At 38.1% G+C, this 15,716-nt stretch overlaps 1 protein-coding gene across 2 annotated transcripts in view; it reads right to left on the bottom strand.

Annotated features, from left to right (window-relative positions):
* Positions 1 to 15,716, bottom strand: part of MARK1 (microtubule affinity regulating kinase 1) — a 117,141-nt gene that overhangs the window by 28,814 nt on the left and 72,611 nt on the right. For both annotated transcript variants that reach the window (XM_049634580.1, XM_049634579.1), the window contains exons 6-9: positions 15,092 to 15,162; positions 10,250 to 10,306; positions 6,168 to 6,404; positions 5,962 to 6,081 (exon numbers count right to left, since the gene is read on the bottom strand). In XM_049634580.1, the coding sequence (XP_049490537.1) occupies positions 5,962 to 6,081; positions 6,168 to 6,404; positions 10,250 to 10,306; positions 15,092 to 15,162 (485 nt within the window). The remainder of the gene's footprint in view (positions 1 to 5,961; positions 6,082 to 6,167; positions 6,405 to 10,249; positions 10,307 to 15,091; positions 15,163 to 15,716) is intronic.

Genomic DNA, 15,716 nt, shown 5'->3' with positions numbered 1-15,716 from the left:
CTGACTCGGAACCAAGGTAACGTGGAAAAATACAGAAGAATGGGAGATAAAGTTAGTATCTTCAGATGACTGGATTTAAACATGATGTGATGGGCGATGGAGAAATGCTACATTTCACCAACATGGATGTTACACAACATTTTTTTTTAATGTTTATTTATTTTGAGAGAGAGAGAGAGAGAGAGAGAGAGAGAGAATGAATGAATGAATGAATCCCAAGCAGGTTCCACGCTGTCAGCACAGAGCCTGATGAGGGGGCTTGAACTCAGGAACCATGAGATCATGACTTGAGCTGAAACAAGTCGGACGCTTAACCGACCAAGCCACCCAGGCGCTGTGAGAGGAACAATCTGAGGAGACGTAGCAGGAGCAGGAACCCCGCTGGTCCTCACACAAAGTTAGATCTGAGGCAAGGCTCATTCAGGGAAAGTGGGGGAAATCCCAGGGATATGGAGACATCAGGGCAGCGAGGAGAGAAGGAACGCGGTTTTGCCGTCCTTTTTTTCTTACTGTCGTCACTGGGGATTGCCAAGGGTCCACCCAGCACAGTCTGTCTCACAAAGGTAGTTGGATTTCAAAGCAAAATAAAAATCGTCTGAAGAAAATTTTCCTTTGGCAAAAGGAATGGAAGGTAAAGGTGGGAAAGAAAATCTGCTTAAAGGAACGCGTAGAGGCATAAACTCTTAATTCTAAATGTGAAGGTCTTTTCCAAGAATAAGGCACAGGGAACAGCAAACTATGGATGTAGAAGAGGGAAGACCCATGTGCAAGAAGCTGTTCTTAGCTGTGTGAACCTCATGCCCTAAACACTTCTGTGGGAACCAGGGTTTGCCCTGAGGCCAAGGCAGAAAGGCCCCTGGAAACGGAGGTGCTGCGGGCCAGGCGAGTGGTCATGTAGCCCTCGTTGTGTGGCTACAGGCGCAGTACAAGGCCGCACAGCACGCTAGACCCGCCGAATAAATGAATCCACTTCAGATTTCATTTGAGATCTCGGTTTCTCTCTTTAAAAAAATGCTCATTTATTTTGAGAGAGAGAGAGAGAGCTCAAGCGAGGGAGGGGGAGAGAGAGGAAGAGAGAAAATCCTAAGCAGGCTCTGCACCACTAGCACAGAGCCCGGCATGGGGCTCGATCCCAGGAACCAGGAGATCAGGGCCTGAGTCAAAAGCAAGAGTTGGACGCCCAACTGACTGGGCCACCTGGGCATCTCTCTCTCTCCTCTCTCTCCCCTCGAAGTAATCTCTTAAGCCCAACGTGGGGCTTGAACTCATGACTCCAAGATCAAGAGTCACATCCACATGCTCTACCAACTGAGCCAGCCAGGCCCCCCCTGAGATATCTCAAAATGAGAAACAAGAGGTCAAACAAGATTCCAAACCGAACAAGAGAGAGCTCGCTCCAGCCACCACTGCCAATGGACACAGATGACTATTTGCTAGAAATTCTACCAAAATAACTGATTCAGATGAATTATCAAGAAAGAAATTAACAGTGGAAATACACAACTTATACCTTAGGTTCACATTAAAAATTTATGGACTTCAGGATTGCCAGATAGAAATTTTTTTTAAATGGTTTTAACCCCTGTAAAAGTTCACCATATACTTCTGAATCTGTATGTAGAAATCTTTCATCTATTTATTTATTTATTAAAAAAAATTTTTTTTTAATATTTTTGAGACAGAGAGAGACAGAGCATGAACGGGGGAGGGTCAGAGAGAGGGAGACACAGAATCCAAAACAGGCTCCAGGCTCTGAGCTGTCAGCATAGAGCCCGACACGGGGCTCGAACTCACGGACTGCGAGATCATGACCTGAGGCGAAGTCGTCCGCTTAACCGACTGAGCCACCCAGGCGCCCCTCTTTCATTTTTTTAAAAAAGGCTGTTATTATTACTATTTTTTGCTTTATTGCCTCTTGTATTGGGCAGATGCAAGCAAGATTTGCAAGACTACCTTAGCAGCAGCTGAAAAGGTGTTAAAGCAAAAATAAATACTTTTTTTGAGGAGAAACATAGATGACAGAGAAAGCGCCAGAAAGAGGAGCTTTGCCTTAGGCTCAAATTTTTTGCATTATTTTGAGAGGTAACACAGTCCATTCTGGTTAAGAACTGGGAAAATTAAGGACCTACATAGAGGGGATAGCAGAAAAACGTGATCAGTTTCTTTCTAATAAAAATATCTAGACACACCAATATTCCAATAAATAGGGAAAAAAGTATCATAGTGTATAATATAAAACACAAATCCTTTAAAAATCCTGTGTGATACTATCCCTCCCGTTATTAGTGCAGTGAGCAAGCTCTGACAGCATTCATACACAACTTGGAAAAATTATGCAGCCATTTAGATCTAGAAACAACTAGAGGTCAAGCAGTAATTTCATGCATTTTATTATCATGGGCGATAAATTAGGTACTTAATATATAAGGCTTTAAGAAATACTTTAATGAAGTAGCAATTATATTTGAGAAGAGGAAGATATCAGAGTTAAATTAGAAGTTTAGTAAGATAACAAGATAATAAGATTCTTAAATTGAACTTCAATATTAACAAATTATATAGTGAAGAAAGACTAGTGTTTGCTCTAATAGGTAACTCTTGACACTCAAGTAGCACTGAAAAAAATTCATAAAGTTTCATTTGTTTTTACATATAAGAATTAACAGAGGAAATATTTCATATTAAGATGTACAAAGCTGTTACAAATCCGGTAAGGCTGATTAACCAGACTCCATAAGACTAGCGGTTCAAAGACACAGAGAGGTTCTATGTAAAAAAGCACAGTTAACCTAGTCATTAAAAATACTAAGCATTATCTCAGATGAAATAAAGATAAATTAAGGCAATTATGACAAGCCATATAACTACCATAAAGGCATCAAATGTGGGAAATTATTATATCGAATACTGAATCCAGGTGGAGAACAGACACCTTCAAATGCCTTAGGTCACATTCAATCTTGTAGCAAATGATACAGAAGACCTGTCAGACTGTTTACACCCTCTGACGCACTAATTACACTCTGGAGAATATATCTAAGCATATATCCCAAAGGGAAAAAAAGCACATCACGTTGTTATTAGTAAAGACCATGGAAACAACTAACCCAAAGAGAACAACATTGCTACTGGCAAGGAAGGAGCTCACGTTTACGATAAAGAAGAGAAGTACCTGCCCCAAAACCTTTTAAGTTAAAAGAAAAAAAAAAAAAGAATGCAACACAACACGGAAACATTACTACCGTCCAAAAATTTATGTTTCTACACTCAAGATTAGGGTTTTGCAAACTGTGGGTTTTTTTTTTTTTTTAGAGCTTAAGGATTTTTTTGCTGTACAGTGGCTAGTAAAGTTGGTACAAAAAATGAAAGTGAAGACTCAAATGATTTTTGACATTATTGCTATTTCAAGGGGAGTTTCTTGAGGTTTGGTATTAGCAATCTTTTCTTTTCCTTTCTTTTCCTTTCTTTTCTTTTCTTTTCTTTTCTTTTCCTTTCTCTTCTTTCTTTTTTTTAAACGGTGTCAGGTTTCTTTGGAAAGTTATTTCCGGGAACTAGCCTACAAAGGCGGACTAGCCTTTGTACAGTGAGATCTGCAACATTATGATAATATTTCCAATGCAGACTCATGGTTCCGTGGCCGGAAAACTTAGTTTTGATAAGCTGGAACAGAAGGTTCCAGTCTATACTCAAACACATAGTGTTGAGACTCTGATGAGCAGATGTTTTAAGGCAGCAATTTGGCTTCAAAATTCAGCCCAGAATTCCAATACTTTCATCGTTTGCATCTTAACGCTAAGAAGGATGAATGACTCAAGCACGTGGCTACTGTACAGTAATCATCTTCAAGTGACTAAGTACATCATATCAACCGTCTAAGGGATTCGTAACATCCATAATCATTTTTGTATGTTCTTTTTGCTCTTCTCATTAGTTAAGCGGATGCCTCAACTGTGAACATTTTATTAAGTGACATTCAGGTAAACTGGGTTCCTATGATAAAAGTGGGTCATAAAGCAGGATTAAGAAAGATTCAAGTTGCCATAAAATTTTACTTATTTTTAAAATAGTCTTTATCTTTGTGAAGTAAGCTCTACACCCAACGTGGGGCTTAAACTCATGACCCCAAGATCAAGAGTCGTCATGTTCCTCTGACTGAGCCCCCTGTTGCCATAAAATTTTAGAACTGATATGAGAGTCAACAATTTTAACTTTTTTCACTATTTCACGTAACTTTCTACGAATTATGGTTAAAAATAATTTTAATGTTTTTTTTTTTTTAATTTATTTTTGAGACAGAGACAGACAGAGCATGAGCAGGGGAGGGGCAGACACAGAATCGGCAGCAGGCTCCAGGCTCCGAGCTGTCAGCCCAGAGCCTGACGCGGGGCTTGAACTCACATACTGTGAGATCATGACCTGAGCTGAAGTCGGACGCTTAACCGATGGAGCCACCCAGGCGCCCCCAAAAACAATTTTAGAAAAGTAATAATATTAAAGAAGGTAGGCCTCTGTATGAAAACACTGATAACATACTCTTTTACCCTCAAAGGAAAACAAAAACCCACAAAAATTATAGGAAGGAAGTAATCACGTTTAAACAAGTAAGTCAGTAAAAAATATCTGATATTTGATTCACCGGTATAAAGCATTTATAAAATAATTTCCCAATGGAAGTCACCATCTTTTAACTTCCATCAAAACATACTGTACCTTTTGGTGGAAAATATTTGTGGAAATAAAGTTACAAAGCCCAAAGTAACCTGAGAGCTCTGACTCACCATAAAGCTGTCTCCTACCCAGCGTGAAGTCTGTGCCAGAAAGCCCCACTGCTACACTAAAAAGTCCAGTTCAAGTAAGGTTAACTCCCTGAATTCTCTACCCCATCTATTAAGGCAAATAAATGAAGACAAGAAAGTACCAGTGGATAATACATGCGGGATCTGTGAAATCGTCTTAGCACAGGTTAAAATATCATTCTTCAAAACAGATGGGCGAAATCCTTAGAAAGTGGTTTAACGGCAGCGTCAGAAGGAAAAAAGGTTAGACATTTTGGTTTTGTGAACCTCTGATGTTACGTGGCTATAACGTACTGAGTATATTTATAACCGCACAATAGCGTCTATTACAAATAACCTCGCGTGTGGAACGTATGTATGCAACACAATAGTGTGTTAAGAAATGAAATCCCTGTTTCCAGTACGTTCGACTTAAACTGTAAATTTTCTGTACTGATATTGAGTGTTTTCTTTAAAAAAAATTAAGTTTTTTTAATGTTTATTTATTTTCCAGAGAGAGAGAGAGAGAATACGAGCAGGGAAGGGGCAGAGAGGGAAGGAGACACAGAATCCGAAGTAGGCTCCAGGCTCTGAGCTGTCAGCACAGAGCCCGACCTGGGGCTCGAACCCACAGAGTAGCGAGATCATGACCCGAGCCGAAGTCAGACGCTCAACTAACTGAGCCACCCAGGGACCTTCTGTAAAATTTTTTAATGTCAGCTACTAATTTCAGATACGGTCATGAAATATTCACTGGATTAGAACTTCGACTATCTTTTCTTTTATCCTTGAAATAGCAGTATTTCCTGCTGCACACAAGGCTCCCACTTTGGAGCAATTTCTGATGGGCCAGGTTTTCCTCCTTCTCCAACAAAAAGTCCATTTCATTCCTATTTTTATGTTGTTTTAATTTAATACTTCACTGCAGGACAAAGAAGAAATAACAGTCTTTAAAGAAGCCGAACATGACAACTTCTGAGCAGGGAAAGAATCATGCCACCTTCCCTAGCCCTGAATTTACATGATTTGCCCATTTTCTAAGAAACAAAAAGCCAAAAAACCAAAAAAACACAAAAACAAACAAACAAAAAAACACAACAAAAGCCACAGGGGAAAAATTATTTAGAATGCTCTTGGAATATTTTAATTGTTAAACTTTAAACGCGGAGTACAAACGATAACTTACTTCTAAGCTGCCTCTCTTTATTGGATTCAGCACCAATAATTTCTTCAGAAGATTTTCACAGTCGGTGGACATATAGAAGGGAATACGGTACTTTCCTCGTAAGACTCGCTCCCGTAGTTCCTTAAGAAGGCAAAGAAAGTACTCCTAACTGGCTCCTGAAATGATCATGCCTGAGATAAAACATTAGTACCGACTTCCACCGATACCTTCAAATTCTGGCCGTCAAAAGGCAACGAGCCGCTGACTAATGTATAGAGAATGACGCCGAGGCTCCACACATCCACTTCAGGCCCGTCGTACTTCTTTCCTTGGAAAAGCTCGGGGGCAGCGTAGGGTGGGCTTCCGCAAAATGTGTCTAATTTGTTCCCGACTGTAAATTCATTACTGAAACCAAAGTCAGCAATTTTAATATTCATATCAGCATCAAGGAGAAGATTTTCAGCCTGCGAGGAAAATTAAAATAAAAAAAAAAAAAAAAAAGAAAAAGGACAATGTAAATGCCTACACAAAATAAAATATTCACTATAACTGTTTCAGATCTCAAACATGTATTTCTTCCTTCTCATTTTTATGCATAATATCAGATTGAGAAGCCCAGCACGGTGTTTCAATGTATAACTGTTCAGAATCGCATCCATGTAAGACTGAATGTTAACACTATGTAAGTGAAGCTCTCGTCTATAGAAGTATCTGCAGCTGTTTAAGAAAAGTTACTGAGAACGCTTTTTCTTCCAAGTTACTTTAAACCCATTTTTTTTCTTCACTGTAAGAAACATCCTGGAACCGTACCTTAATATGACCTATTTCAAGAAATGTAAGTTGACATAACACTAACCCTTCTTGGGCTTAAACCAACAAGGTTAGGGGTGCCTGGGTGACTCAGTCGGTTCAGTGTCTGCCTTCGGCTCAGGTCATGATCTCACAGTTTGTGAGTTCGAGCCCCGCGTCGGGCTCTGTGCTGACAGCTCGGAGCCTGGAGCTTGCTTCGGATTCTGTGTCTCCCTCTCCCTCCGCCCCTCCCCTGCTTACACTCTGTCTCTCTCTAAAAAATAAATATTAAAAAAAAAAACCCAACAAGTTTACTCAAAAGTGCTCTATTTTTAATAGACCATCATTGATTAATGCAAAGCTCAAGAGTATACCTAAAATAACTGCCAGTCGGGGGTTCTGTGCTATTGAATTAAATCTTTCGTCTTCTCTGATAGAATGCTTCCTCAACAAAGTTCTGTTCTTTTAGTAAAACAAAACAATACAACACAGCCTCCACTAGATCTTGTTTAAGTTTCTTTTTGCTGTTCTAAAACTAGATTCTCCTCTTCTGGAGGTATATTTTGGTAGAAAGCAGTGATTTCCACCCTCGTGTTTTCAGATGCTGTTTTTCCAAAATCCTAAAACAGAATCATTAAAAAAAAAAAAAAAAAAAAAGGTTTAAATGTGCCTTTTGTAAACACAAGCTGAATTGCCTGTGTTTACAAAAGGCACATTTAAACCTTTTTTTTGTACCTGTCTCGTTTCAAACTCTTTTATAACTGATAGACTAAGGAAATTATTTATTACATTGTAGATGTGTTTTATGAGGTCACCAAAGGGAGTACAATTTGGCTAAAATGAAAGGCAGACTTCTCTGCCTCGCCGGAGAGCCAGGCACTGTGTCCACCTTGCAGCATTTCCCTCCCTCACCTTCCTTCTTTTTCCTTTCAAAGGTGTGCTAGCTTGGGATAGCTATTCTAAAAAAGGGAGGTATGTTTAGCACCCAAAAATACGACAATAATGTGGCGCCACTTATGACATGAATATTGCAACAGCACATACATTTGGGACATTTCTATTAAAACCCAACATTTACAGGTCGGTGTGACAAAACCATGTGATGTTCTGATGTAAAAGCCTGGTCACTGTAAATTTCTGGGGCCATGCGTGAGCAAGTGGGGCTTTTTGGGTCTCCGTGAAGATGTCTGGATGGATGTGAAAGTACGCAGGCTGCGTCGGAAGGGCAGAGCTGGAGGGGGTCTGAGATCTGCTCCAGGAGCATGAGGGAGAGCCCATCCCCCACACTGCAGGGAAACTCAGGGTGCTGCACATGATTTTAGTTTCTCAGATTTCTTTCCATGTAAGAAATGAGATAAGCTGGGCGTCAAACATACAGTCAGGGGAACACTCCTCTACTTTCTCTTTCTTTGTGGAAGTGATTTCTCCCTAAAATAGCTGTGGGAGGAAATGGAGAAGGAAAATTTGGGAGCAGTAGAAGATCTGCAACCTCAGAAAAATGGGGCCAGAATATGGGATTAGACTCTTGACAACTGCTTAAGACAGTATTTTTTTTTTTAATTTTTTTTTTTAATGTTTATTTATTTTTGAGACAGAGAGAGACAGAGCATGACCAGGGGAGGGTCAGAGAGAGAGGGAGACACAGAATCTGAAACAGGCTCCAGGCTCTGAGCAGTCAGCACAGAGCCCTACGTGGGGCTTGAACCCACGGACTGCGAGATCATGACCTGAGCCGAAGTCGGACACTCAACCGACTGAGCCACCCAGGCACTCCAAGACAGTATTTTTAAGTATAATATGAACCAGGGCTAGTAGCTGACAGACAACCTGGGAAAAAAATGTAAAAAAGAAAAACAGACTCCTAGGTAAGGTACAATGAAAGTTCAGTTTGGAAGAAGAGAGAAAAAGGGGGGAAAAAAGACAAATATTTTAGCCCCAGGACCTTCTACTTCCATTAAAAAAAAAAAAAAAAAAAAAGAGGACACCTGTTTGGCCACACCGTTTCTTTCTTTTTAAAAATTATTTTATATTTTTAAATTTCTCTTTATTTATTTGAGAGAGACAGAGACAGAACGAGTGGGGAAGGGGCAGAGAGAGAGAGAGGGAGAGAGAGAGAATCCCAAGCAGGCTCCACGCTGCCAGTGCAGAGCCTGATATGGGGATCGAACCCATGAAACTGTGAGATCAGGACCTGAGCCGAAATCAGGAGTGGGACGCTTAACTGACTGAGCTACCAGGCGCTCCTGAAATTATTTTATATTTTTAAATAAAAACGGTGTATGTACTTAAGGCGTGCAACACGATGATTTGATATATATACACAGTGAAATGATTACAACAGCCAAGCTGATTAACATAGCGCCTCCTCATTTAGTTACCATTTTTGTATGTGTGATGACAGCATCCGAAATCTACTCTCTTAGCAAATTTCCCAGTATTCAATACAATATCATTAACTTTTTGAATAGAACACTGAAAGCTCAGGCAGCCAAAGCAGAACTAGATGAGACTTCGTTCAAATGGAAAAGCTTCTGCATAGCAAAGGAAAGGATCAACAAAAGGTATCCTATGGACTGGGAGAAAATATTTGCAAACCCTACATCTAATAAAGGATTAATATCTAAAATATATAAGGAACTCATACAACTCTGTAGCAAAAAACCAAACACCACAATGAAAAAATGAACAAAAGTCCCTCAACAGACATTTTCCCAAAGACGATATACAAATGGGCAACAGGTATCTGAAAAGGTACGGAACGTCACTAACCTCCAGGGAATTGTGAATCACAACCACAATGAGATAACACTTTCCACCTGTTAGGGTGGCTATCATCAAAAGTATAAAAGATAAGGTGTGTTGGCAAAAATGTGGAGCCAAGGGACCCCTGCACACCGTTGGTGGGAACATAAACTGGGGGAGCCATTATGGAAAAGAGGACAGAGATTCCTCAGAACTCTGAAAGCAGTCCTTCTCCTGGGTATGTATCCAAAGGAAATGAAAGGGTACCTTGAAGAGATATCTGTGCTCCCACATTCACGGACACAAACCTTTCATGACTGTCACAACTTTTTGTTCTGAAGTATATGCTAGTTTACACTCATCACATGCGTTGGACGTTCACAAAAACACTTAAAGACTTCCCGTTCCTCGAGCTTTACTGTGGAGAGTGGACACTGGCAGCACGTCACATAAACCTGGTCCTGTGCTCGCTACCTTCCTTCTGGCGGAATGGGATCTCAGGCATTTTTAGATGGGGACAAAGCTCCACGCTGATCTATTACAACCAGCTCACTAATGGTGAATCAAATCCTCTAGCCTTTAATGCCAGATAACTTCTCCTTCGTATTTTCTTCATTTTCTCAGTGGAAATACTGCCTTCATGAAGTTGCTAGGAGGCAAATAGGAACCACTTTCCTCGGACAGAGCCCGGCACAATTAAGCAACCAAAAAGATGGCGCTCATACTACAAAGCAGCTGTTAACGATTTAGACTTTTTGTCATAGAATCAGTGGCTTACCTTAAGATCACGGTGAACAATGCACTTTTGATGGCAATACTGTACAGCAGATACAATCTAAAATAAATATTTGGATAAAAGATGTGTAATTATTTTATGGTAAAAACACCGCAATTTTCCTTCAATGATCACCTCCAACTAAGATAAATTACCAACTTAGATTTCAAAGTAATATTTCACCATTTCCCTGTTCTCTCAGCTCTGAAAACTACGTATGTTACACTTAAAATGGAAAAGGTCACTTTTTTCCCCGTGCAGACACGCAGCATTCTCTCACTAAAAGACACTAAAATATTTCTTTGTCAGAGTCCGTGAAGATTTCTGTGGGCTGTTATATTTCTCTGCTGACGTGATCAAATGTGTGCAATTTGTAGTTCTGATCAAATGGCTTATTCTAATGTTGGGATAACAGCTTTGGCACACATGAATCAGTCTATTTTAGGAATCATTATCAAATGTGTTCAAGGCATGTTTTTTCAAGCGAGGCCAATCAAAGGGGTATCTGGCATTGTCCTGTACTTATTCATACATAAAGAAATATAAAGAAATGGGAAAATTGTTCGGCCTTAAAACGAAACCCAAGTATCAAAAAAAAGGGGGAAAAATGAAATTTGATCTTAAAGCTGTTAGTAGGTCGGTCAGGCAGATTATTCTACCCCTGTAACTAGATATTGTATGCAATCATCATTTTTAACCATTACACAGGGTTCTTTGGGAACAAAGACTGAACAAGGAGGAACCCAATGGTAAGAGCCAAAGATACAAATGAGAAATAGGTTATAAACAATTCTATTATAGTTATTTTACTCCATAAAATAAAGACATTCAAAAATCAGATAGTAATCAAGTTAAGAACTGTTTTGTATATGTAATCCCCTCTGATGTACAGGACGGCCATTTTAATTCACAGAACATTCACTTCTGTGGATTCAGTTAAATGGAAACACGCTATGAATGCTGAATACTGGTAAGGCATTTACAAGTGGAGATAGAAATGAGATTTTTAAAAGTCTAAAGATGATGTGAAGTATGACCACGCTAATAGAAATATGGGTTAAAAAACGTTCAAAGTAGAAGTGAGATTGATAGTTCAGTACTATAAAACTATTCTAATGTATATTAAAATGGTTCAGACAGAAACATGAATTCAAAACAAAATCAACACACAATGAGCAATATGTAATTCGATTAAATTCATTTCTGATTCAACAGTTTACTGAGTACCTGCTACGTGCAAGAAAATGTGCTGGCTGCTAGGGGAACACAGAATGAACACGACATGGACCCTGCCCTTAAGGAGCTGAAAGTCTGATTAGAAGAAAATATGTACATATCTTACATGTCTATGAGCAACCATAATACAAGGCAGAGTCATAGAAGCAGAGGTACAAAGAAGTGAGGGGAATCATATTACATAAAGAACAATTTCAGTTAGAAATGCTGCCCGGAGTAGGTGATATTTGATCTAAGCCATCCTTGAATGACAGTACTAAGTATTTCAGGATGAGATTTGGTGATGGGGAGGTAGGGGCAAGCTGGTGAAATGTACTGATGTTGAGACAACACAATGTATTTGAAAAGTAGGTGGGAAAATGGTAATAGTGGCAGTAAATGTTGACAGGTTGGTAAAAACCTCCAAATTCCAAACTACACAGGTACCACAGAACCACTAAATGTTTTTAGGCAGAGCAATTGTGAACGAGTATGATCAATTTGAAGTGTAAATCCCTAAAATACAGCAGGATCTTGCAATGAATAGTTGTAAGTATTAATTTTCTTAAATATGCTTTAAATTTCTAATATCCAATTTTCATTAAAACACATTTATTAGGCAAGAGATACACTTATATGTAAATATCGATACACCTTTTAGAAAATATTTATTTTTGAGAGAAAGAGAGATGCAGAGAGAGAGGGGGAGACAGAGGATCCAAAGCAGGTTCTGTGCTGATAGCAGAGAGACTGATGCAGGGCTCGAACTCACAAACCATGAGACCACGACCTGAGCTGAAGTCGGAGACTTTAACCGACTGAGCCACCTAGGCGCCTCCCAGGCACCCAGTATTAATACATCTTAATGAATATATTATAAGGCTATTTTTGTATCACGGATGACAGAAATTTGCTGATAATACTGGTTTTCAAGACACTCTGTCTTAGTAACAGTGAAGAAGGCATGTTATAGATAATGATTCGGCTATCAAACATGCATTTCACATTAGACAGAATGATCTCTATGAAAGCGGTTCTAAAGGCATTTCTGCAATAAAAATCTCCTGAGCCTTAAAGTCTTAAGAATGGAAAGATAATTAAAGAGAATGCTCTGTATTAAGCATTTCATTCTCCCCAAACTCTATGACCTCTGACTTCTATCAGTTAAATATGGTGGCTTATAGTATTATGAAACTTACCTAGCAGGTGCAATTTCTGCCATGAAAGAGACGTTCTGCCTTCTGTCTGACTCACTGCAAGAATCCCCCATTCACAAGCCTAAATTTTACTGCATTATTCTATGGCCAGATCCTTCCATCCCAAAACATTCTGTACCTCCTTAAGTAGGATGTAGGGACTTCCTTGTGATTGTTCTTTTTTGGATCTTGAAAACACGATTTACAATCAGGCCTGAACTGACGCTAAAAACCAGACATGTCAGTGTTTTGCTATGAGGTGCAAATGTTGCGTTGCTTTGCAATTAACTTGTAAGTGAGTCAGGAACTCCCAAGTTTTAAGTTTACTGTTATTGGAAGAGCGGAATCAATACTATGATTTTCTTGTAGGCCCTCAAAACTTTAGGAATAGAGGAGCACTGTATGGTCAATGACTGCTAAAGTTCTCTTAAATTGTCTCTGGATGATTCTAACAGCAGAGTCAAGGACATAGATATGTAAATACTTGCTAATATAGTACATTCCTAAACTGTTAAAAACTTTAAAGTAATTTCATGATACAGAGCAAATAAAAATAAATGTACATTTATTCTTTGTTTTAACTAAATTTATAAAGAAAAATATGCACCTCGAAAGGAAACTGAAAAACAAATATAACATATAACCTTTTGTCAAAATGACTACAAAACTGTGTGTAAGTGTATCCCTCATTTTAAAAAACATGAGTTACCTTTTTAATTCGGAAGGAAGACATATAAATAGTAAATACATTTAATATGTATAATAAATAATTATAAAGGAAATATTTCCTATTGCATTACATTTTAAATAGCAACATGAAGAATATGAAACTGATTTCAAAAAATAATTCAGACTCTATTTTTAAAATGAGCCAATGAGTAATTATGTGGATTTTATGACACTATCTACGTTCCAGCCTTCTACCCTGTTCCAACCCATCAGTAAAGATGGGCAAGTTCTTTATAATAGCAGGCACTGTCACCTTCTCTAATTTCACAGACTACCCGACACAGTTTTGTCCACACAGTATGATTTCAGTAAATAAATACAGCCAGCTGACTAAAAGGAACAAGAGTGAGTAGCAGCAGTCTATAAAATATACAGCAAGATCCCAGCGGAAACATTTAATGTCAACTGTAATTTTCTTGCTGATTGGCCACTAACTATAACTTCATGACTGATACTGAGAGAACAATGGCTTTTAAAGTGATGACTAGAGCTTTACTTAAGGTGAGCCTCTGGCCCAGGACAAGAGAGCCCTGAATGGTATGTCCAATTCTTTCATGTTGCGTCCTCATTATCAGTTGTCTTTAGATTTCAGACATTTTAGGATGAATGTTTGTAGGAATCCATCCTGAATAAAAGGGCCATACCTATCTTTGATATAAAGCATTTCACATATTATGCTCCAAAAAGTAATGACTCTGTGGGATAGCAACAACAGAGTTTTATAACACAAACTCACTTCATGATCAATTTGGAGAATACTATGTCAAAAACAGGTGAAACAGTTTTTTTTTTTCTCTCTCTCTCTCCTCCAGAACTTTTAACTTCTTCAAATTGTTTATATGTTAACATACGTGTAACATCTCTTAGAGGAGGCCTCTGTATAGGTATTCAGTGGATCCCAAACTTTTAACTGGAGAATGGGTATCCATGCAGAAGTACTGAGCTAGTTTTAACTGAACTATTTTAAATTCACTAAGGTAAAGTTTGGGACACAGCAAGTTGCCTGATGAAATTTTACTTCCATAAATTTTATGAACAATTTATAATTCATTAATTGTCATTTCCATCATCATTTATAAAGTATGTTAATTTTAATCACTTCATTCCTAAAAATTAGAAGTAAATACCCTAGATGAACTTAAATTACTTTCTCTTATATTTTCTATAAAAAGTCATATTCAATTTGAACTGGAAATATAAACATCTTACCATATTCTTCTCCCACATTTGTAAGGCTTCTTGCCTACTTAACTAAACAAAATTGACCACGGTTTGTAAATCTACAAAAACATGAGTTCTAATACCAAGACATCTTTAATGACAAAAGAAAAGAGAATAATGTCTTTAAGCACAATGCATATATACTTCATACATTAAGCTAATAATACTTGATAATTATTGGATAAAGGATTAAATATTTCTTTTCTTAGTTTAGTCTATATTTCCAGAACTATCAATGAATTGTCTTACCTATAAGACATTTCACTATTTATCACCATCTAAAAATAACCATACGCAACTATTTTAAATTTGAATTCAGGAAGAACAAACTTCTTTTTCAGTTTCCCATTCTTTAAAAAGTATAAGATAGCAGGACTTTTCCTCTTTAAAATACCATGTACTCTGAAGTCCAGTTTGTGATACTGTGCGTTGTACAACACTAAAACAAAGTTTTAACAACAAAGTTAAAAACTACTTTCCATACCTGCCTAAATTTTGCACGGGCCTCTTTTTCTTTCATTCTTCCATGGGCAACTAAGTAATCAAATACTTCACCTGAATCAGAAAGGTAAAGCAATAAAATATACACAAATCTCCAATTAACAGTACAAGCAATGTTAAGTTCTTGCCTTGTTTTTAGAGCAGCTTTTGACCCACAATTTTCTGACAGTTTTACGTAAATCACAAACTACTACACGAATAGAAAAAAGAGGGAAAAATTACACACAGAATTGAGTGTCTGTAAGCAGCTTATGATTTAGCAAAACTCTTTTAAAAAATAAGTCATGAAAACATAACTGAGAAAACTGCTTTCTGATTTCAAGTATTACATAAAAATACAGTCAACTCTTTATTGTGCATTCAAATAAAGGGAAGCCACAGCATGAGCAATCAAAAATTATACCTGGCGTTGTATTTGGGGGTACGTGTCAAACAAAGTAACAAAAGTCATGTTACGCTGGATCTCTCTCTTTTAAATTCTACTTGTCATGGAGTCTTGGTCAAATTCCTTCTGACTGCTTCCATTCCCACTGATTTCGTGCTTTTCCTTCCTACACTCTGATTATGCTAGTCTCACTATACTCATTTCATCTACTTTGGTTCTTAAC

Source organism: Panthera uncia, chromosome F1 (assembly GCF_023721935.1).
Source record: "Panthera uncia isolate 11264 chromosome F1, Puncia_PCG_1.0, whole genome shotgun sequence".
Taxonomy (NCBI): domain Eukaryota; kingdom Metazoa; phylum Chordata; class Mammalia; order Carnivora; family Felidae; genus Panthera; species Panthera uncia.
The sequence above is the reverse complement of the archived record's forward strand: the minus strand, read 5'-3'. Positions and strand labels throughout refer to the sequence as shown.